A 24037-nucleotide genomic window follows, 5' to 3' on the forward strand; every position below is an offset into this window, starting at 1 on the left:
TCCAAACTATAATTTATAGATCACTTGTTTCACTTGCTGCTTTCAGATGTTAATAGGTATTATTCAAAAAAATCCAGGATAATGTATTTTTAAATGCTGGGTTACACAACTATAACAATTTTTGTTTGTTTTGTTTTTTAACAGTTAGAGTTATAAAATTCTAATATACATTATGAGTCTCAAAGAGGGAGATCTTGTATAAAACACTCCTCAACTTACTGAAACCTAGAATCCTTTCTCTCAAGCATCCCCAGGGACTTCTCTTCTATGAAACACCCTTTTGGAAATACTTCACTAGACCATAATACATATAACAGATACCACAATATCCATTTACTGGCTCTGAACAAATTGTGAGTTTTTATAGTCAAGTTGTCATGATGTTTAATGGATAGTGCATTCTCTTTTGTCCTTTAATTCATCTAGAACAGATTCCAAGTATAAACAATGACTTGTTTTGTAACCGAAGGCAAGAGACCTTCCCTGTCGAGACCTTCCCTGTCCATGTCTCAGTATACGAAACACTTCTTTGGATTAGCATTGACTAATGGATGGAAAATATGATGCATCTAGAGCTGTTTCTTGGCATCAGATAACCTAAAGCTAAACAACAGGGCAGGCATGAAAAATAAGAGGAGACAAAAACAAAACCCCTGATGTCCTTGTTCCTGCTGACTGTTACTACACAATTAAGATCCCTGCTGATTGGGAAAAAAAAATACACTACCATCTGTAATTGGATGAAAAAATATTTTTTGCACATGTTTGGACTGTATAAAGGAAAACTCAATGAAGTCAGAAGATATCAAAACAAAATATGCAATTCATTAGCTCTAAGCTATATAAATAAGCTATGTAAATAATGAATGAATGTATACATCTTGCTAAGTATCTCCTTCCTCCACCTTTTACATCTGCTAATTGTAACATGTTTGCAGAGAGCTGTTATCTTGGCATTCTTCATCCTTTTGAAAATACACCATTCAAACTTGTTAATTTGTTCTTACAGCATCAGTTAACCAAAGGGCAGCATGGAGAAGAAGAGATTGTTACTGGCGGCAGGTATATGACTTACTGGTGGCAAATCCATACGGGTCTGCAACAACCTCAATTCTTGCCTCCTCAGAAGAAAGAATTTGACTGAGGGGCATAAAGCAGAAAAAGAGACCAAGGCAAGTTTCAGAGCAGGAGTGGAAGTTTATTAACAAGGCTTTAGGGCCGGGTGTGGTGGCTTACGCCTGTAATCTCAGCACTGTGGGAGGCCGAGGTGGGTGGATCACGAGGTCAGGAGTTTGAGACCAGCCTGGCCAACATGGTGAAACACCATCTCTGCTAAAAATACAAAAATTAGCCAGGAGTGGTGGCAGGCCTCTGTAATCCCAGCTACTCGGGAGGCTGAGGCAGGAGAATTGCTTGAACCTGGGAGGAGGAGGTTGCAGTGAGCTGAGATTGAGTCACTGCACTCCAGCCTGGGCAAAAGAGTGAAACTCTTGTCAAAAAAAAAAAAAAAAAAAAAAACAACCCACAAAAAAGCAACAAACAAACAAACAAACAAACAAAAAACAAGGCTTTAGAAAAGGAAAGAACACTTGGAAGAACGTGAAGTGGGTGATGTGAAGAACAAGACTTAGATTATTCCAGATTGTGGGTGAACAACAAGTGTGGTATTTAACCATGATCCTAGGACTTTATAGGCTGCCATCTTGCATCCCTTTCCCGTGATTCTTCTCTTGAGGTGAGCTGCCCACATGTGTAGTACCCTCCTTACCCTTGGGAAGTGAGCATACACAGGGTGTTTAGGAAGTTGTATGCATGCCCATCTGAGGCTTTCTTCCCTTTTCTAGTGGAGTGCCCCCGGAAGGTCATATTCTACCATTTTGTCTCTTAATGCGTATGCCCAGGAAGTTGCTTCTCCCTGACATCGGCATTCAATTAACACTTTAATGTTAACAGCTGTGGATCAGCTGGAGCCTGTCTCTCCCCGGCTCTGGCCACATTTTTTAGAGAGGTAGTATGATAATTGTTGAACCATCACCTGACATTCCTAGTGGGTGGCAGAGAAAAGCCCTGTCTTGCCTCCCTCATGTCTATGTCTAACTACCTGCAACAAGAAGATAAAACGAGACCCCCAATGTCTTTGTTTCTGCTGACTGTTAGCATCTTCAGACAGAACCATCCTTAGGCACATGCATTTTTACTATGAATGGTATATTAGGAATCGAGAGAGAATACAAGCTGAAGATGTAGAAAGGGGACTTGTGACTTCAATAGAAAAGAATTGCTTCCATTTTTTAACATTGGGGGTTAGGATAGTTTTGCTTCTGTAGTATGTGCAACTGGGCTGTCAAGCCCAGTTGATTATTCCAGATTGTAGGGGAGAAGGAGGTCTTTACTTCCAAGAATTATCTGAAAAACAGAGAACTCTCCCTGGAACATGATTTTTTAAAAGCCTTCTAGAAGGAAAAGACCTCTTTGGTGACATCAAAGGGCTTCCTCATTCTAATCCATAAAGAAGTTCAGTTGAAGTGAATAGAAGTTCCTCCATGGCCTGAGATTGTAACATTACTTTTTTTTCTCAACTATGTAGAAAGCAAAAAGTGATAATTTGGATTCTTTAATTTTTTAAGCACAAAGTACCAAGTGCAGTGTTTCCTGACCCTTGCCTCTGAGTGGGTTAACGAGGTGAGGGCACTGGTGAGAAGGAGGTATATAGATTACTGTCTGTGACCAGGAAGTTCTCCATTCTGATAAGGCTGAATTTGATCATTCTATTAATAAATGCTGAAGTCTGGAATATGTCTTCTATTGTCCTATATTTGTTAAAATTGTTCATCTGTGCTCTCTTTCTACTCATGAAAATGACAGTGAAAAATAGCTGTCCATTAACACAAAAGCAAAATGTAATGCAGTAATGATGCTTGAAGCTTCCTGCAATGTTAGAGTTTTTAGAAATCATTAATAATAAATTACCAGCAATGCAATGGGCAGCTGATAACTCCTTCCTTTGGTAGGTAAAACTCTCCATTATAAAATAATAATACACTAAGTCATATGCCATAGCCTTCAGCAATTTTCTTAAAGTTATTTAAGACCAGTGTTGCCAACATTGAATTCATTTTACAGATAAGGAAACTGAGGCTATTTTACCCAATGATAATGTCGGAATGAGTCAGAATATTGTAATTGAAATCACTAGCTTAGTTCCAGATTTAAATTAAGGCCTCTCACATATTTGTAAATGTGACAGGCACCAGTAGAGATCATTGGTTAATGAGTGGAGGTTGGAGTGGAGATAGGGTTCCATTAATCACAAACTCTAGGCCATAGTTCTCAATGTGTGGTTTGGGGCCATATGGGGAGTAAGAAAATGTACTCTTGGAGGAAAGGAAACAAACACAAAGCTTGCAAACAGGAAGGCAAAACACTCTCGAGTCAAAGACCCTTGTTCATCAGCTCAAGGGCTCAATATTCAGTTATCAGTGTGTAGCAGGGTCCAAGGCATGCAGCAAGTCCAAACATGCTCTGAGATGCTTCTCTCCTCTCATTTCCCTTAGTTCCATTCAGCAATTATCCAAGAACCTGATGGCTTCCTCTTTATGACAGAGTCTGCAAGAATACAAAAAGGAAATAAAAATGGCCATCCAATTCGCAGAGCCCACATCCAATTTCCAGAGCCCACAAAGAGGAACTTCATGAAGGATAGTTCTGTCTGGTGCTATCATCCAAGACTTTATCTTTGTAATATGTGAAATCAGTCTGTTAGATAAAGATTAGCTCACACACTCAGTTTTTCTTCTGAAGAAGAACTTGTAGGAAGGTGAATTCTAAAATACAAATTGTGTGACTTTTGGCAGGACACTTCCCTCTGTGCCTTTGCTTCCTTATAGATAATGGGAGGTGGAAGGATTAAAATAAGTCAGGATCCTAAATCACTGGCCCACCAGAGAGCAGTGGCTTAAGCAAAATAGCTTAAGTTCCTCCCTGCTTCAAAATTTGATGGCGCTTTTATGTTAAGCAGCATTGATATTAAGCAGTCATGGTTCATTGTTCCACCCAGTTCTAGGCTAGATATATATAGCCTGATACTTTATAGACTTCTAAGGGATGATCCTCAAGCACATCAGAAATATAAGAAACCATGGAAATAACAAGTTCCTGAACATCTACCACTGCTTATGAAATAGTTGTAAATCATTTGTCTCCAACTATATTCTTCATATACTTATAAAATTCAGGACTCTATTCCAAGTGAGGAAGCAGATCTCTTCAGTTCTGCAACTGTTGAAACTTTAGGTAGACTCAATAATAATGACTTAGGGCAAAACCTTAAAATTCAAGCTCTTTTAAGGAAGAACACATAATTTTAACCACATAAACAATCTTACAATCCTCATTCAGATCAGATACCATAAAACATTTCTTATCAGACCTTAATGAATAGAAATGCAATTTCTTATAACTTAAATTCTGAAAGAATTACGTGACATGAGACAGAAGAAGGAAAAATGTATTGAACAAAAAAAGCCTGATACATCCTCATAAGGTTATTGGTCAATATTCCAAAAAATAGAGAAATAATCATGAATATATGTCTTTTTTTTCTGGATATAAATAGACTTCACTTCAGGCTGTCATCTTCACTGTGTTCTTTTTTTTTTTTTGAGATGGAGTCTCGCTCTGCTGCCCAGGCTGGAGTGCAGTGGTGCGATCTCAGCTCACTGCAACCTCTACCTCCGAGATTCAAGCAATTCTCCTGCCCCAGCCTCCCAAGTAGCTGGGATTACAGGCATGCACCACATGCCTGGCTAATTTTTGTATTTTTAGTAGAGATGGGGCTTCACCATGTTGGTCAGGCTGGTCTCGAACTCCTGACCTCGTGATACACCCACCTCAGCCTCCCAAAGTGCTGGGATTACAGGCATGAGCCACTGTGCCCGGCCGACTGTGTTCTTTCTTATGTAAAGAATTTCAAAATGACCTGCCAACAGGGTCCCAACCACCCTGGAACAAAAGAAATGGCATCACCCACCCTGGTGTTCTAACAAGAAATTGCTTTGGAAGAGCTGATTGGCCTCTCTTTTCATATGACACCTGATTCATATCCTTGACAGAATTAATTTTCAATGAAAGGAGAGCTCATTACTAATTCATTGAAATGGCCCTGTGCATTGAGAGCCAATTCTCCTAAACTTGACTTGAACATCCTTGTGTGGCATCGTCCAGGAAAACAATCTTGCCTCCTTGAATGGCCTTTAACACCTAGAGCCAGGAAAATTCCCTGACACATTTAGACTCTGACTGGGGTCAATGTTCAGCACCCCACAAGCACTCCTAGGGATAGTGACACATTTTCCATCTTCTCTCTTGTTTCCATTACTCCCTGGGAAGGTTCAAATTAGGCAAGCATCAATATTTTGATGCAGTGACATGATAAATATCCACGGTCAAGGCTTGCAATTGCATTTTTGAAATGTCAGACAGAAGGGAGTAAAACAAGCAAATAAAACCAACCAAAAACACCACAAAGAGAAAATATATTAAGTGTCTTGAGAGATGTCCTGTAGAACAATCCCTTACAGAAAAAAAAAAGAAAAACCTCAATCTCAACATGTCTAAAACTGAATTTATTATTTTCCCTCCAAAACCCGGTCTGTGTTTCTTAGAGAATGGCATCACTGTTAAACCCACTTGTACAACCAAAGAACTAAAAAGACATCCTTGATGACTCCCTTGCCCTCAGCCACCATGTAGAATTCTTCACCAACGCCTGTTGATTTTACCCCTTTAATATCTCTTGACTCTGACTCCTCTCCATCTCCACTGTCATCACTATCATCCTTCATCTCTAGTTACTGGTTGTGTTAGGCCATTCTTGCACTGCTATAAAGAAGTATCTGAGACTGGGTAATTCATAAGAAAAGAAGTTTAATTAGCTCACAGTTCTGCAGGCTCTACAGGAAACACAGCAGCATCTGCTTCTGGGGAGGCCTCAGGAACAATCCAATCATGGCAGAAGGCAAAAGGGGAGCAGGCACATCAAATGGTGAGAACAGGAGCAAGAGAGAGGTACGGGGGAGGTGACACACTTTTAAATGACCAGATCTCACAAAAACTCACTACTACAAAGACAGTACCAAGACATGGGGGATCTGCCCCCGTGATCCATCTGCCCCCATGATCTCCCACCAGGTCCCCACCTCCAGTGCTGGGGATTACAATTCAACATGAGATTTGGGTGGGGACAAATATCCAAACTATATCACTGGTACAAACTGCTGGATTGTCTAGCCTCCTCTGTTAACTCTGACCTTCTACAATTTATTCTTATGCCACAGCTAGAATAATCTTTTTCAAACATAAATCCAATAGTAATATTGCTTTCTGGATAAAGTCCAAGATCTGTACATGACTGACAAAATTCTGAATGTTCTGGCCTGACCCATGTCTTCAGCTTGACTTTGAGCTACTTCTCTTCATACACTGTGATCCACTGTGCTTTAGTCACTTGGACCTCCTTCCAGTTCTTCAAACTCATATGTTTACTTCCAACCACAGCATCTTTGAGGATGACATGTGCCAAATATCTAATGCTCTTTGGTTCACACTTCTTCTTACATTCACCTAATTAGCCATTATTCATCCTTCAGAGCTGAGATCAAGTGTCACCCTCTCAGAAAGGCCTTTCTTGATTCCCTCAGTCCAGCCATGTTCATTGTCATAAAACTGTCTTCCTTTACTTCAGAGCAAACAGCTAATGTGCAATTTTACATTCATTCATCCTTTAATCTATTGTAAGTTCAATATAGGTGGGGACTATGTCTGACTTTCTTTTTTATCATTGTTTGTTTATTCTACCAGTTTCAGTGAGAAATATGTTTAAAAGCTTCCATTGTGATTGTGAATTTTCCTATTTCTGCTTTAATTCTATCTTTTTTTATACATTCTGAAGCTACACGATAAAACACACAAATTTAAGCCTATCTGATCATCCTAGTGGATTTTCACTTTTACAGAGGGTCCTTCTTGACTTGCAATTTACTTTGTTTTAATATTAGTATAACTATGGCAGCTTTCTTTTAGTTAGGGTTTGTATGGTGTACCTCTCTCCATTATTTCACTTTTTTTTCTGTATCTTGTATTCAAGATGCTTCTCTTGTAAGCATTGCATTATTGGGTCTTGTTACATTTTAATACAGTCTGACAATATAAATGTTAAGAATTATTTACATTTAATATAATTGCTGAAACCCTTGGGGTTTTTTATGTTATTTTTTCCAATTTGTTTCATCTGTTCTACATTTTTTCCTTTACTTTCTTTTGAGTTAATCAAATTTGTTTTGCTACTCCATTTTTTCACATCTTGGCAGTTATAAATAATCTTTTTACATACTTTCAAAGGTTATGTTAGAGATTCAACATGCATTCTGCTTTGGTTAAAGTATAATACAAATTTGTACTTTTATCAATTTCTGTACAATTGAAGCATATTTGAACATTTTGACTTTATCTTCTTTCTGCCTTTTAGGCTATCATTGTCATGTATTTTAAATCTACATATTAAAAATTTAAAACCTTTATTATTAGTAGTATTGGCTTATACAGTCAATATTTATTTAGATTTACTTACATATTTATCTTTCTTTTACTATTCATTCTTTGCTACAATTTTTTGCTGTCATTTAGCATCACTTTTCTTCTGCCTGAAAAACTCCCTTGTGTATTTCCTTTAGAGCAGGCATTAGTGACAAATTCTTCCGGAAAACACAGTGTTCAAGGCTGTGGGTCCAGCTAAAATTTTGCTGGAAACACAGAGAAGAGAGGACTTGTTGGGCTATATTCTATGATTATGAGATTAATGAAATCTAGACTTCAGGAAATTCTATAGGTCAAACAGCCTTAGATTTTCAACAGATAAAGTCTGAGGAGAAGAAAGGAATAGAAGGAGGTGCAGTGGATTAAAAGAGATTTATATAGCAAACATTTTTTAATGGGCAATTCTAGACTATAGTGTCTAGGGATGCATATGTGGGTAATAAAGCTATAAACACAAGAAAGAGATTACAATAAAAGTGTAAAGGTTGCTTCTAGGGAAGGTGGTGCATTGCAATCAGGATAGCACACAAGGAACATTTCCAAGTGGCTGGAAAAGTTCTATTTCTTTATGGCAGTTACAAGAGTGTCTGCCTTAAAATAATTTATTAAGCTATACATTTGTTTTGAGTGGTTTCTGTCTTTGTGTTTTTTTATTTTACAATAAAAATATACAAAGTAAAAAATGAATTAGAAATTAGTAAAATTTCAACTTCAGTATTTTTATTATCTTACTTTGGCAGGGATATTTTACACTTTAGGATGACCTACCATTGTCTTTTGCATCCATAATTTTGGTTAAGAATTCAGCTGTCAGCCTTACTGTTCTTAAAGATAATGTGTCCTTTTTCCTCTATTAACATTTTATCTTTGTCTTTGGTTTTCAACAATTTTATTACTGTGCACGCTGCTGAAGTTTATTTGTATTTGTCTATCATTGGATTCATAGTGTTTCTTATAACTGTGACTTCAAATATTGCTTCTACCCATTCTTTCTTTTTTCCTCTTTCTGACATTATGATGTCCTAAATATCTCTTACTGTCTTTTTATCTTGTTTGACTCTCTTTTCCTCTCTGTGGTTCAGTCTAGATATTTTCTACTGACCTATATTCTAGTTCATTATTTCTTTCTTCAGCTATGTTCAGTTTGCTCCTAATTAATTTCTTGAATTTAAATTTTATTTATTGTGTTTCAGTTCTAGAATTTCCTTCTTACTCTTTTTTATAGATTTTAGTTTTCCGTTGAAATTCTCCATCTCATCAACAACTTTCATTCACATATTTAATAAAGTATTTAAACTCTGTGTCTGATAACTCCAGGATCGATATAGTATCTAGATCCCCTGTGGATCTCTTTCTATTGTCTCCAAATGATTTTTGGTCACTTGGCTTATCTCCTTGTATTCTAGAATATTTTTAAAAAGAATGCTGGGCTTTATTCTTTGAAAAATTATAGAGATTATTTGAAGTTCTGGATGATGTTATCTTTCTTCCTAGAGGTTAATGCCAGGCAGTTAAGTGAACCAAGTCACCTTAGTCCAACTGGGCTGAGCTGCTTTTACTTTTTGTGAGAGCTGGTCTATACCTAGTTTGCCTTTATGCTTAGATTGCTGTCTTTGAGGGATCCCAGCTGAAAGCCTAGGGTGTTTCTCAGTGCCTCTCCTCATTGAGCCATGACCTCCAATTTTGTTCATGAGATTGTGAAAACTATCTTCAGCCACTTATGAGCAGGCTAATGCTTCAAGGACAAAGTAGAACTGCATTTTGATCTTAACTTCTTTGTATTTATCTTCTCTCTGGAATTTTGTCTACTGATGCCCTTGCTGCCTTGATAGCTCTCATAATCCTTCAAGTAGTTTTTAAAATATATTATCCATTTTTTTCCCAGTTCTTTGTGAAGTGTTGGTCTAATAGAAGCTAGTCTGTCATAGTTATAAAAAAAAGTCTCTTTAACTACTATTTATTGATCATTTACTCAGAGGTCCTGTTATTTCCTCACATCACTCTGAGTTTTTTCTTTATTGAACTCTCCACAGTTTATAATTATTTTTATGTTTCTTTATTTGACATCTGTTTCCCCCTTAGACTGAAAACTCAGTGGGCCATCAGGAATCATGTGTTTTGCTTGTCACTGAATCCTTGATATCTAGCCCAGAATAGGCACTCAATAAATATTTTTAAAAAATGAATATAGGCTCTTGGTCTAAGCATTTTACATACTTTATCTCATTTAATCCTTTCCATAACCATATGAAGCAGGTATTGTTAGCTCTTTTTTAGTGAAGAGATAACAGAAAATTAGAGAGATAAGTAACTTCATAAGGTCATTATATGTAAAATGTTCTGTAAAACTCCTCTTCCTGGACGCCTCATCATTATGCTTCTACAACCTGTTACGTGCAGCCAGCTTTTTATTTTTCAATATACGGGTTATAAAATGTGTTCCAGTTCCTTCTCTTCATTTTCTTCTTCCTCCTTTTGTTAATATTTCATGCCTTGTTTTTTTAGGCCTTCAGTGCTCATAAGCATTTCATTACCCAGTGAGCTGGAAAAATAAAAGACGATGAAGCTCACATAGCTGAGCAAGGAGTCTATGCTCCAAAACACCAAGAGGAGGGTGCGTCCTCCCCTCCCCTCCGGCCACAATTGGTAGCTTTGGTAATTAGACTCATTCATTTAAAATTTTTAAACATTTAATTTAATTTTCTTTTAAAATACACTTTATTTTTTAGAGCAGTTTTAGGTTCACAGCAAAAATGAGCAGAAAGTACAGAGAGTTCCCACATACCCCCTCACACACATACAGACTGGTGCATTTGTTACCATCGATGAACCCACATTGGCTCATTCATTTTTATGCTGTATAAAACCATCTGGAATCGTGTGTTTGCCCAGTTTCAGCTACCTTGTGTTAAGAGTCCTCTTTTGACCTGCAGTTAAAATTAAAAAGTCTCTGCTTCTTTGTCAGCATTCATTCTGTTCTTAACATGCTGTGGTAAGGTTCACTTACCCCTGAACTTTGACCATTCTAGCACATTTCAGCGTTTGCATGCTCAAAACCAAGCAATTAACTTTAATATGCATTCTTAAAGGAAATCAGGTACAATCTCTGGAAGCCGTAAAGGATCACATTGTCACATTGAGTCTGAAATCTTTGTGATGCTGCTCACACTCATGGTGCTCTCTCCTCCTGCCCAACAGACCAAGGCCTGGCTCAGGTCCCACCACAGCTGTGAAGCCTGTTCTAACAAGCTCCATCCCACAACAATTTTTTTTTTCATCTTTGGCATCATATCTGGTATCAAACGCTCCCAGAGAAAGTCATTAACCCTCTCTGAGCTTCAGTTCTCTTTTCTGAAAATGTGGATCAAAACACCTCCTGACAGGCTTGTAGGTCAATTTACATGCGCCCAAATGTGTCCAGGAGAGGCACAGAGCAGACAGGCAGGAAACATCAGTACTCCCCCTCTCCTTGCCTGCCCAGGGAAGTTTTCCTGGAGGACAGGTGCACAATGTGGGAGACAAAATTGTAAAACTATATGCAAATGTGCTTGGACACAGATTCTAGCAGAGAAACAACACCTCTGTGCTATCAAGTTCCTTCTGGATTTGTAAAGAAAGGGGACTAAGAAGTTGCCGGAGCAGAGCAGGGGGAAAGATAGTAGAGCTGCCAGTGAAAGTCAAAGAAAAAGTGGGGAACAGGACACCATGCGGCCCAGGAATATCCATCCATTTGTGGGCAAAGGGAAATGGAGCACAAAATGGCTACTCATCAAGACAGGTAGCCCTTTGCAGTCTCCATCTATGTGGAGACTGAGCTTTCAGTCACAGTACACAAAGGACATGGGTGAGATTTGGACAGATAAGGAAGAGGAAAATGGTTTCTGAAGGGGGAAAACAGAGAGATCCGTAACTCTAGGGCACAAAATAAAGGTATTTAAGCACTCTCACAGCACACCGAGACAATGAGCAAACCCACTTGACAGGGGTCAAGTGCCTGGAAAGTCAGAAGGAAGCTGATAGTAAAGGATTTTGAATGTCTGGTTCAGGACAATGGGTTTTATCCTGCTATCAGTGGGGAGCTATTGGGGAACTTTGAGCTGGCGTATCACGTGATGACTGAGATACTTGAGCAGCACACACTGCAGGGGAAACAGGCCAGAGAGCAAGTTCAAGGTTCTTACAACAGTCCTGGTAGGAGCTGAGAAGGCCTCACCTTAAATGGTTACAATGCAAATGGAGCAGAAGGAATTTGTGTTCAAGCCCTGCCTTTTAAAATATTCCCGTGGCCTCAATTTCTTCTGGATTCTTTCCCAATACCACTATATGGCAGACTCCAGGTGTTTAAATATGTTTTTTTAAAAGTTGGTGAGCATTTTATATATATATATATATATACACACACACATACATATATATATACATATATATACGTATGTGTGTGTGTATATATATATATATATTTATTTAAAAGTAAAAGAAGATAATAAAATGGCCTTAATTCTGAGGATTTATTTAAAAAGAATTGTAAGAGAAAGAATTGGCAAACCTTCTCCATAACCGACCATCAAAGAGAGATCCAGAATACAGTATAATGTAACATAAAAACCGGTGCTATTCCACTCAGGAAGCAAAGAGCATAACTATGACAACCATTGTGATTTTTCTTTTATAGTAGACAGGCTCAGCACAGGCAGAAAGAAACAAAAGCTTCTTAGCATTCATGAGTATATTGTTCCAAAATGCAGAAGGTGAAAGTCATGGTCATGGAGAAGTCAAGTGACCTGGGAAGAGAATTGGCCATGGCTCCCCAGGTGAGGAGGAGACAGAAATGAAGCTGGGAGACTTACACCCTTCACCCTCGTTCATGGAACCAAGCTCAAGCCTCCCTCCCCTGCTCGCAGTATAAATTGAACAGAGAAGTATCAATGAGTATCCAACTGCAGGGCTTAAGGAGGAATATTTTGGGATGTTTCAAGATGCAGAAAAGGATCCAAACATCAGTTCTCAAATGAACGATGAAACACAGCTACCATTTGTTGAGACCCCTTCTGTGCCAAGCTCTAAATGCCCTTCTGCTGTCATGTCACCTAATTCTCACCATCGAAGTGGATTTGGGGATGGTCTTCATCCTATTTTATACATAAAACTATGAAGCTCAGAGACCTGCAGTAAGTAGTCCAAGACCTTAGTGTAGAGCCAGGATTAAAATCCAGCTATCCCTCCCTCCAAGGACCTATTTGCTTGCCTTGTTGTGGCATTGAATATTTTCACACATAAGGCTTATAAAGTGGGGAGAAGACACCTTTATGCAGTGCCTGTGTTTTGTTGGCCTCATTTGTGTCTTATTTTCTAGTCCAAAACATCACAGTCCTCCCACTGCACAGCTGCCTCTACCTGGCCTGTGCCGTCTTGCGAAAAGCTCTTTGGTGTGGCTGGCCAGACTTCAGAACTGCATGTTTCTGTTGAAGAAAAAAAAGTCTGAGTTAGGAATTTAGTCTCACTTAGACTCAGCCCTTTGGCCTGAATGCAGAGAAAGAAGTCCAAGTCCCTGAAGTCCAGAGAAGGAAGAGTTTCTGGAGCTAAGCCAAGGTGACCTTTCAACAAGGAGCACCCTTTATTGAGGCAAAGAACAGAATCTTTGCTCTTTTGCTGAAGGTGCCCCCTCCACTTAGAAAACTGTTTCCCCCACTCTCCCCTTGGCCGACTCCTGCTAGGCATTCATAAGTCCCAAGTCAGGAATTGCCCCTCTAGGACACCCACCCTCCTACCTCCTGTGTTCCCACCACACCCGTGCTTTCCTCTGACATCACACTTGCCCTTTAGGTGACTTCTCTCCTGCTAAACTGTGAGCTACTTAAGGTCAGCATTCGGTTTTACTCTGCTAAGAATCCCTAGTGCTATAAACTTTTGTGGGATTGGCCCACAAAAGTGGCCAATCCAAGCCTTTGTGGGGAGTATTAGAGTAGGGTTTAGATCTGGAGTACAGAGAGGGCCAGACACCTCCTACCTGACTCCAGAAACTTCCCCTCTCCTCTGCCACCCCTCAGACTTTGATGCTCTTTCAGTCATTGGTAGCAACGATACCAGAAATGCCTTAGGAGATTCACCTTTGTCTGTGAAGCTGGAGGTGTCAAAGGAGTTCTGCTCTTTGCTTTGGGTTCATGGTTCATTCCGGGAGGCTGAGAGCTGAGGCTCTGCCCTGGTGGATTCCTAGCAGAGGAGAAGGAAGGTGCAGTTTCAGAATCCCACCTGATTATATTTACTTCGGCAGTTATGGCTAAAGGTGCTCTAGGTTGGGGAAACAAGAATCAGAGGATGTTTCCTTCCCATTCGACAGTATATATCAATCAACATGACTTTCTTGAGTTAACCCCAACACCTTCAAGTACGATTTAGAGGCAGCCCAGAGAACCTGGTGCAAGCCCTGAGCTGACACAGTGCAGGATGAGAAGGCAGACACTGGGGAAGGAAGTTCATCTCTCTGCAGATACTGTAGGTAACTGAGTGTGCATGGGGCTACTGCCCTAGCCAGGCCATGCCCCGTTCAACTTTCCACCAAATATCTCTCCTCTGCGCCAGCTTCTGAGGATTGGACAGAAGCCAGGTGGTGCTGCAACCATGAAGACCCATTATTTGCTAACTTGGGCTACTCTCCTTTTGGAACCCTCACCTGCAGGTGACCCCCATGCTGCACAGCTGGCTCAGGGTGGTGGTGGAGCCTCCTGTGCACGAAGCTCCTGTGGGGTGCTGCTGCCCTGGGCTCCCTTTTCCTCATCTGTGTGCTCTGTCTGTTTACTCTTTACCTAAGGATTCATGAAACACACGTGAAGCAAATTGGCAGCAGGGATTGGTGGCCAGACAGATCCAAGGTTGAAGTCCCTGATCTTGTACTTGCACAAGTTGTCTGTTGTCCCTGGGCCCTATTTTCTTTATCTATCCAATGAAGCTAAAAATCCCTACCTTGCAGGTTGTTGTGATGATGAAAGCTGTTTCTTGACCTTAAGTACACATTAGAATTCCCTGGGGAGCCTTAACGTGCCAATGCCCTGGTCCTACCCAATCAGTCTTTGGAGAGTAGACCCAGGCACCAGTATTTTGAAGATTCCTGGGAGATTCCTAAGCGAACCCTAGGTTGTGACCCCTGGGTTACAGACAATGTGTATAACCTGAGTGACATACTGCTTTCAGAATAGACTATCCCATTAATAAATGATACCAATATTACTATAATATTATTGCTGCTCCTAATCTTCCTTCTACCAAGAAAGGAAGTACGGTTATGGGCCTAAAATATCCAAACTGTAAATAACAGAGCACATATAAGTGACATCACTAGGCTCCAAGCTGCTCAGTGAGATAATAACAAGAGTGACTTGAAATAGCCAGTCAGCTGTGAGGACCCCAGTTCTTTAAAATACGTGCATGCCATCTCTCACATCCCTGCCTCATCCAGCCTGGGTCTATGCCAGTAGGAACTTTTCCAGTTAAAGCCCAGTGCCTTTATTTCCAGTACTGATTGTCGCCTGGGAGACAGCTGTCAACTTGTGCAACCCAAGTTACTACCTTTGCTCTGCAGTAAATAGATGAGTCACAGTTGGTCCCAGCAGGTCAAGGAACAAGCAGCCCTGGGCCATCCTGTCTGGTGGCTGAGGCTGCTGAGACAATGCCCTTGGTGCCTATGAAGGAGTCATAAAGTTGGGCTTGACACTCTTTAAAGTTATCTTAGTTTGCTGATTGTTTGGCTAGAGGGACTGGTGTTGAGCCCTTCCTGGCTGTATTAGGGCTTTGCATGATAAGTGTAATTAGGGTGAGAGGAGGCTGAGCAGGCTTCAGTGTCTGAGGTGGCAATGGGTCAGGCAGAGCAGTGCAGGTCATTGACCTCAGTAGAAAACCCCCAAGCTGCACTTTAGATACCAGGTCCCTTCTTTTTCCAAACTAAAAATGTCCTGGGTGTTGGTAGCAGAAGGGCCGACTATAGGTTAATGTTGCTACTTATCCTGATTTGTGGGGCAGGGAGGGCTAGCTTTAGTTTTAAGCCAAATGTTTAAATGTTTCTCAAATCTATCTACCTCTTTACCTCCAAACCACCCAAGTCTGGGCCAGAATCATTAAAAGATGGTGCACTTGTGCCGACTCAACAGCCACAGCCTCCCACCAGGATCCCCACATTCTCTCCTGCCTCACAGAGCAGCCAAGATGATCCAGCCTCACCTCAGGTCAGACCATTTCACTCCCAGTGTGAAACCCTTCCGTGATTCCTTGATACTTTTGGGATCAAGCCTGACCCTTTGATGTGGTCTCCAAGCCTAGGTCAGCCTGACCATCATCCTCTTACCGCCTGACATTGCTGCAGGTGGGTGGAAGGCCTCGGCTCCTCTCAACTCCAAGCTTCTTTTCCTTTTAGGTCTTGGAACCACATTCTTCCACCCACCTGGGGCACTTTCTCAAGCAAAACTCTCAGCCGCCTTCAATTTTGAGCTTAAACTTTACTTCTTTTCTTCCTCCCCCTAGAGTTCCTCACACATGAGCCCCTTGAACTCTGAGTTTGGGATCCTAAAACTTCTTAGGCTTTATTGTTACCCCTTACCTAACCAGAATCTAAGTTCCATGAAGGAGGGACCTCATCCATACTCCCCATGCCAGTGAATACATTTCGACTAAACCCCAAAAGTATTTGCCAATGATAAGGTAAAAGCAGTGGGGTTCACAAAGGACAATACCATTTGCAGAAGAAGCACCACATAGCAATAAAAACCCAAATGGTTATCCAGATTATGTAAGGGCCACAATCATGGGCAAGGTCCCTATCATGTGTAAGAGACAATGTGAATTATTTTGTCTATATGAAATATGCCTTTTGTTTGGTAGTTGTCATTTTTTCAAAGAACTTTTTGCTAGGCTATCGAAAAGGTGAACGACTCAGGAGAATGGGCATTATAGTTGACGGTTATTTAGCAACTACAGTGTGCCAGGTCCAACAACCTTATGAAGTAGGTGCAATTATTACTGCCATTTGGTAAATAAGGAAACTGAGATGCATAGGAAATTAAGTAATTTGCCCAGTGCTATAGAGCTGATCGGTTGAAATCGTATCTGAAGCCAGGCACTGCCATTCCCAGGCAGGCACCCATTGTACTGTCTCCCTGTGGAACTGCAGATCACCTTCCAATATTGAGGGTCTTCCACATTTGCCGGAAAATACCATGGGCTGAAGATGTGCAATAGGCTTTACCTCCCTCTCTCAAGAGGTGGAGCTGGTTCATGCCTCAGAACATAAAAGGGTGGGGTTTGATTTCTCATCTTTGTGAATTATTTCTGAAGAGTTTATTGTATAATCAGTGACTAAGTAATTGTGGCCACGAGGAGATACAAAGATGTTTCATTATGGACGGTGTAATCTTTAACTTCACGGAAAGGACCCGGGGCTCTGTGGCTTCCCATCCATCTTGTGACCCGGAATCACGGTGATCTAAAAGAGCCCTGTGACTCTGGGAAATTTGTTATCAAAGGATGTTAGCCACAAGTCCTGTTGGCAAATGGACCCCAGGTGGCCTGCAGTGCCAAGCTGTTTCCCTGCAAGCCTCCCAGTCTGGCCCTGACTCTCCAATGTAAGTGAAGGGCACAATGGAAATGTTATTTTAGGACTTTCCACTTTAATTGCATTTCCTACAAGAGCGTCTGCGGGTTTTTCTTCATTTTGCTGGTGCCTCCCATATGATGAGTGGAGATCCACTGAGCAAGGTCATTGACCTACTAATTGTTAAAGGCATGTAGAAGTTCGGAGGGCTCGGGTCTCAACAATATCCTAATTATTATGCATTGGTTAGATGTTCTCTTCCCCATACTGTGTTATTGGGTTCATACTGGCTTCTAGTAGTAAAATCACTTGCTCTCTCTCTTAGCATGGTGACAATTCTGTTGTGATTAACTCTTTCCCAACTTCTTGAACCTGAGAAATATATTATTCTATTACAAGGAGCTCAAAAATCGTACATATATTTTTCTCTTTTATAACACACTTCTATGAAGTATCAGACATTTCATTTGCACTTTCTCATCTAACCTTCGCAACATCCTTATGCATACTTATTATTATTGTGTCCATTTTGTAGAGGGGAATATTGAACAAAGGATTTGTTTGTTTTGTTTTGTTTTGTTTTGTTTTTAAGTGACTGACCTATCAAATGTCACACAACTAGTAATTAGCAGACTGGGTTATAAACTCAGGCAACTGGCTTCAAGCTTAACTACTTCATGCTTAACTACTGTACTGTGCTATTCTACTTTACTTCCTTGTATTGTTTTTAACTTGAGAGATTTTTATCCATTATAGTTGAATCCATGACTCTTGTTTGCTTGTTTATAAAAAACATATGGTCCTGAGTAATTAGGATGTATTTCCCAGCATCGTTCAGTTTCCATGACACATACTCTTCCAACCCCAACACACACACAACTGTGCACAACATACAGTTGAATTCAAACATATAAATGTTGGTGCATTTTCCTTTTTGTGATATAAAATTGTCCTCTTTCTTATACACAATCACCTCACCAATTTTTTCAAGATGATCTAGAACCTATTCTTTGTAAGCCACTTTGGAAATTAGGGGGACTTTTCTGAGACAGAAATAGCATCACCAATAAATATGGAATTCCAGGGAAGGTACACATAGGGTCTTAACCCTGGATGGACAGCGCTTATCTCTTCAAACCTTTTTGGAACTGATTTCACTTCACCTTAGAAATCAACCACATAACACATTGGGTTAGATCAATGCATCCTCTGTATCTCTTGGAGCAGCACCAGTGCAGAATTTTCCTTCTAAGATCAATGGCAGGCTGGGAAAATACCCAGACATTGGTACACAATGTGACAAGCAATAAGGAGTGGAGGTAAGAGATCCAGGCCAAGCCTTGGCCTCACCCACGCTTACTGGTCTCATGATCCTAGGCACATTACAGCTTCTTTGAGTCTTGCTTTTAATTGCTTCACAATGGGCCTGACAATACCTGCTCTCCTTCTAGACTTTTCAAAGGGTGAAACGAGATGACAGCAGAAGCTGCCAGGCATGGTGGTGAGCACACAGCAGGCCCTCACTTAATGTGGAGTCCAAACCCCACACCTCAGCAAAGCTGGTTTAGGAACACTCCAGGGAATTTCTCAACATTTTTCCTGTAAGGTAATTTCTTAAAAGGAGTACATTTTTAGATCTCAGATCCCCAAATTTCCAGAATATAATAGAAATGAAGTTTCAGTCACTTCACAATGAAACTGCAAAGAAACTAAATGGAAAGTAAGTGATTTGAAGACTGTCAGAGACACAAGGAAGTAGTCTCTTAAGAATCATTTTCTTTCTTCTAGATTTGGATTTGGAAGTAGATTATTTAGATTCTTTTTTACAGTAATTTAGATAACTTTTGAACAGTTGAACTATTTAAGGTTAAAAAGAGTAAAGATAGATAAAGGTTAACAATAATTTGATAACCGGACAAAAAAGTATAAATGATAGTAACTGTAACAGAACAAAATCCATTTTCCCCACTTAGAAACAGTAACTATTAGGTGGACAGAGCCCAGAGAAAACACTTTAACAGTATTGTTTGCTGAAGAGAATTCCTGTAACTAAATCAAAAATATTATTTTCGTGGGCCCTCTACCAAGGCATAGAAATAATTTTGTTATTACAGGCTCAACTTTCTAGAGATGATTTTGTGAGAGGATTTCACAAATGGTCGCGCTTGCCTTTTAAAGATAAGTGGTGATGAATATACCGAGAAATCAACTACAATCTTCAGGGTATGTGTGAGTCTCAGACTCAACACCTTCATGACCTGTTTCCTTTTCCTGTGAGAGTTAGGAATCCCTCCTACGTGTCTGTGCTATTGCGTAGAGATGAAAATTTACTTTCTGTCATGTTGGGTAGTGGAAGTGGCAGAGGTAGATCTAATCCCTCTTGGTATTCCAGCCATTTGCCTTCTTCCTCTCTCTGCAGAAACGCATTAGTAGACGACTGCTTTCAATATTTGGGCTTCTCAAGAGGCTGTTTTTGTTGTTTGTGACTTACAACTCATTAGAAGATGGTGAAAGATAATTCTGTACCTCTATGGCTATTTAACTCCTTGAGAACTGTTTGCTTATGAAATCAAGCAAGACTGGAGAGGGTGCTCTGTGACAGTGAAAGAAGCCCAGGACAAATAATTTTAATTGGCAGAAGCAATGCTGACTGGGACCCCAGACAGCCATCTGAGACCACTATAACTTTCCTCACTATTGCCTGTCTCTGTTCTGGTAGATGCTGGGTTGTGTGTTAGATGTTATTTTGCTTTTAGAAAAAAAGAAAAGAGAAAAGCACCTGAAATTATCTCTGCTTGCATTCATTCATTCATTCATGAAATACTGATTGAGTGCATATTGACAGGCAAAGATCTGTGCTAGTAGCCGTAGTGATCAGAGCCAGGCCCAGGGTAAGGCAAGTGGGGCACTCATCCCAGGGGCATCATTTAAGGGGACACACACAATAAAACAGGAATCAAGATAAATAATACCTTAATGCAATATTTCAAGAAGTCAAAAGTAATGCCAAAAAAAAATTTGTAATAAAGACAGAATCAGTAACAGTGCTATCCCAGGCCATATTAGTGCCTGAGGCAAAAGGAGAAAATTGAAAGGAAAAGAGAAAGTAGAAGGAAAAATACTGATCCTGTCTTTATTCACAATGTTGACATATAGTTCATCACAGATTTTGCACTCATTTTTTAGAGTGTCCCATTAAAATATTATTTATTTTGACTTTGGGGGGCCCTTTTAAATTTTGTGTCTGAGGTAAACACCTCAGTGGCCTCACACTACTCCCAGTCCTGATGGAGATGCAGAGCTCCTGCCCTTCAAGAGTTTATAGTAATAATGGGAGTGCTACATGCACTAAACAAATTACTGTATTTTAAGGTAAAAAGTGATACATGCAAGGAGAGAGGATATGGATAAATAGCATAGGCACTAACAAGAAGGAGAGTGTATTTCTACCTAGGGGTCAGTGAAGGTTTTGGAAGAGATTGTGTTTAAATGGAACCTTACCATGTTCTGGCTGGAGATTAAGAGAGAACGGACTCCAGAAACCACATCAAGTTTTCAAATGAAGAAAGAAGCATTACCAGGTCAGAATAGAGTAAGGGAGCTCACCGCCTATAAATGGAGAAAGTGTGCCAAGTGTGGATGAAAGGGTGTGCTTATAGGGTGCAAAGCATGTCTGGGAGTCCTTCCTGTGGCACAGGAGAAGGCCTTGTAGGGGTGGATTCATTTTAAACCACCTTATATAAACAAGACCCTTCTTTCCAGTTCTCCAGATGGAGACAGAAGCCAGTGTGTGGAAACGAGTGAATAAATCATGCTTGTGAATGATGAAGGAGGAGCCTTGTACCTAAAAGTTATCTTCATTCATCAAGTTAAATCTTGCCTCAAAGACTAATCTCTGACCCAGCAAGCAACATTCTGCAGCGGTCAAGATGCATGCCAATGACAAAAATCTTAATGTACAATATCAAATTGGTATAAGCCACAGTTACGCAAAACAGAGGATAAAGCATGAATTCAGAATCTTCTACAAATTAATATCCAAGATTGAATCGGGGCTGAGCTAGAGGGTTTGATTCTGAATCTTGTAATTCCTTCAGGGCCCACCCTCCTTTATTTACTACTAACCACCTTAAGGTTCAGAAACAGAGATTCTGGGAGGTTGTTTTGACCTAGTTCTGTGTTTTGAATAAGAGGAATCATTTGTGAATCTCTACTAACCCAGCTGGAGGAGGAGCAGAGAGGAGATTCCCACTATGCAGAGTGAAAGGGAGTCAGTAGCAAGAGTCAGTAGAGATCACCTGACCCACAACAAGTCAAACCTAGACTGCTGGGCAAGCAGTGAATGGTCATCATTAGCAATTATTTGTTGGGTTAAGAAATGAACAGCACAAATCCTGCAGATTTTATTTTTCTAAAATTAGCTCACAATCACATAATATTTAACAGGGAGGGGGAGAAACAAGCCACCTGAAGATAAAATTGATGGCATTCTATGCTCCCAAAAGACACTCACAATCTTCCAGGAGGAGTGAAGGTATTCACTGTCCACTGGGTGACTTTACACCCACATCGTTAAAGTCTTTACCTCACCTAGAGGCTTTACTTTCTCAGAAAACCAAATGATCAAGTCACCAGATTAGAAAAACAATCTGTTTTAAGAATGAAAAAGTTTTGGCCTAAAGTGCACTGATGCACTTACTTTTAACAGAGTGACAGGAAATAATTTTTCACAGACTCAGAGGAGGTGAGCATTGAAAGGGGGCATGGATGTCACTAGTCCAGTGGCAGTACAGCTGTGGAATCCCTTCTCCAGGGGAGGCCCCTCAGCTACCCCAGTATGTAAAAGAAACCGAAGGGAACTGCTCTGGCCAAAGTCAGAAAGGGCCTGGAAACCTCAAATCACAGCTTTTGCATAATCCTAAATAAGCCAGTGTAAAACCGAATAAAACAAAACAAAAAAGGAGACAAAGAAGAAAAATCCCCAAGGAAGCAGAAGCAGTGAAAGTTTCGATGATTTGCTCAAAGACACACAGGTGTAACGGATGGGTTTGGGATACAGCTCCTGACTCCAGGTTCTGGCTTTTCCTGCTATGCCCACAGATAGGATGTCAAATCCAAATGATGCCATTTCCCCTGGCAGTGTGTGCGCTCACAGGACCCACGTGGTGTATCTGTAAGGCACACTGGAGTAATGGATGGAGGCCATTGGTCCTTGGGGACTGGGTGGTTACAAGCCCGGCCCAGCCACCCTGAGGGGTGAGAGACATTTTTCTCTCCATACACCTGTAACTCATCCCTGTGGGGAACACGAGCTGGGAAGCTCTAGGCTATGTAGTCTGGCTCCCTCCTCTTCCAGAGAAAAACAAGAGAGGAAAAGATTTTGGCCTGATCATGTTCTAACTGTGCCTTCAGTGTTAATCATGTGCTGTTTTCTACACTTGCTCAGCAGCAAGATCTCCTATGCACCTGGAACAGGGCTCTGTGCTAAACCACGTCAGCAGAAGTTGGCTGTGGGGATTGGGAAAGACGATGGATGCCAAATGTCTAGCACGGTGGTGACAACAGGAGGTACTCAGTGAAGAGCATTCTCTCCCACCTCCCCACCCACCCGTAGAACTGTTACCAACAGCAGCCTGTAAACCACAAGGGGGACATCGAAGCTGACTTCCAGTAAACCAGGCTTGCTCAAAGTGGTTAAGGAAAAAAAAGGAACTTTTGCTTTAAACATAGCTTTAAGAAGAAAAGTTGTTTCTCTTTCAACTAATACAAATATATTTAATATTTGAGATGTTGGCTACATCCACCCTTAATATTATTTTGAAAAGTTCAAGCAGTAACAGACCACAAATTGAGAGATATGCAGGCTTCCTCAGATGTGTCAGCTTGATTACACTACTTACTTTGTGGACTTTCTGCTCAGAGATTAACTGTAACCGTTTCATTTCATTTCACACTTGCCCATTTAAAATGGTATGTCGCTGAGCTAATGCACTTAGCATAGCCATTTCCTGTTTGGTTTTCCTTTTCTATTTAAATACTGTAAAAGACATTGCACTATTCCCTGTGTGGGCTTTAATCAGTAAGTCTAATTTTATTGTGTAAATTACATAATCAGTGACCTACAAAGGCATCTGCTTCTAGCCAGTTGTGTGACCTTAGGCAAGTTACTTATTTTCCTTGGTCTCGGGTCTTAGTTAAGAAAAACAGGATTAATAATGCCCCCACTGTTAAGAAAATTAATTGTTGGGAGGATTGAGATAATGTACTTGCATTTCTTAGCATACAGGCCCCTTCCCAGATTCCTGTAGGAAGGTAAGAAAGTAATAATTCAGATTCTGAATGTGCTAGAACTATTCTAAATGCTTTTTGCACATTTACTTAATCTTCTCAAGGACCTTGTGAGCTAGAAACTATGATTATTCTCATTTTACAGAAGAAGAAACTGGGACATAGAGAGATTAAGGAACTGACCCCACACACAAGTAAGTGGGGTCAAGTTCATGCAGTTGGTTCCAGAGGCTGAATTCGTAGCTCTACGACCCTTGCCAAATGTAGGTTCCTAACATTAACATTTTTGGGTGATTCCATATGTCTGTGATTCATAAATTTTTGTGAGAGAAAGCCAACTTCTCTTTTAATATAGTCAAAGTGCTGGACAGAAGTTTAATAATTCTATTAGTATAGCCTCTTTTCCCAAGAATAATACTAGATTCAAACCAAGTCAGATAAATGGCTGCCCAGGCACCTTCCCCTTCTCTGCTAAATGTCCTCTTAATTTAACCAAAGTCTCAGAGAAAACCAAAATCTGTCCTTTGAGTTTCAAATGAATTGCCTCATATTCCCGTCTGAGGGATGCTTGCACCCCTT

At 40.4% G+C, this 24037-nt stretch overlaps 1 protein-coding gene across 5 annotated transcripts in view; it reads right to left on the reverse strand.

Annotated features, from left to right (window-relative positions):
* Positions 1-3427: 3427 nt before the first annotated feature.
* LOC741476 (uncharacterized) overlaps positions 3428-24037 on the reverse strand; it is a 66295-nt gene continuing 45685 nt past the window's right edge. For 2 of the 5 annotated variants that reach the window (XM_063792118.1, XM_063792119.1), the window contains 3 exons: positions 13701-13803; positions 12988-13052; positions 3428-3606 (listed from right to left, as the gene is read on the reverse strand). In XM_063792118.1, the coding sequence (XP_063648188.1) occupies positions 3561-3606; positions 12988-13052; positions 13701-13803 (214 nt within the window). In that variant the 3' untranslated portion in view covers positions 3428-3560. Of the gene's footprint in view, positions 3607-12037; positions 13053-13700; positions 13804-14263; positions 14462-24037 lie in introns of those variants that run through there. The other 3 variants (XR_008538787.2, XR_001708689.4, XM_016925274.3) reach the window with 2 other exon arrangements.

Source organism: Pan troglodytes, chromosome 14, assembly GCF_028858775.2.
Source record: "Pan troglodytes isolate AG18354 chromosome 14, NHGRI_mPanTro3-v2.0_pri, whole genome shotgun sequence".
NCBI lineage: Eukaryota > Metazoa > Chordata > Mammalia > Primates > Hominidae > Pan > Pan troglodytes.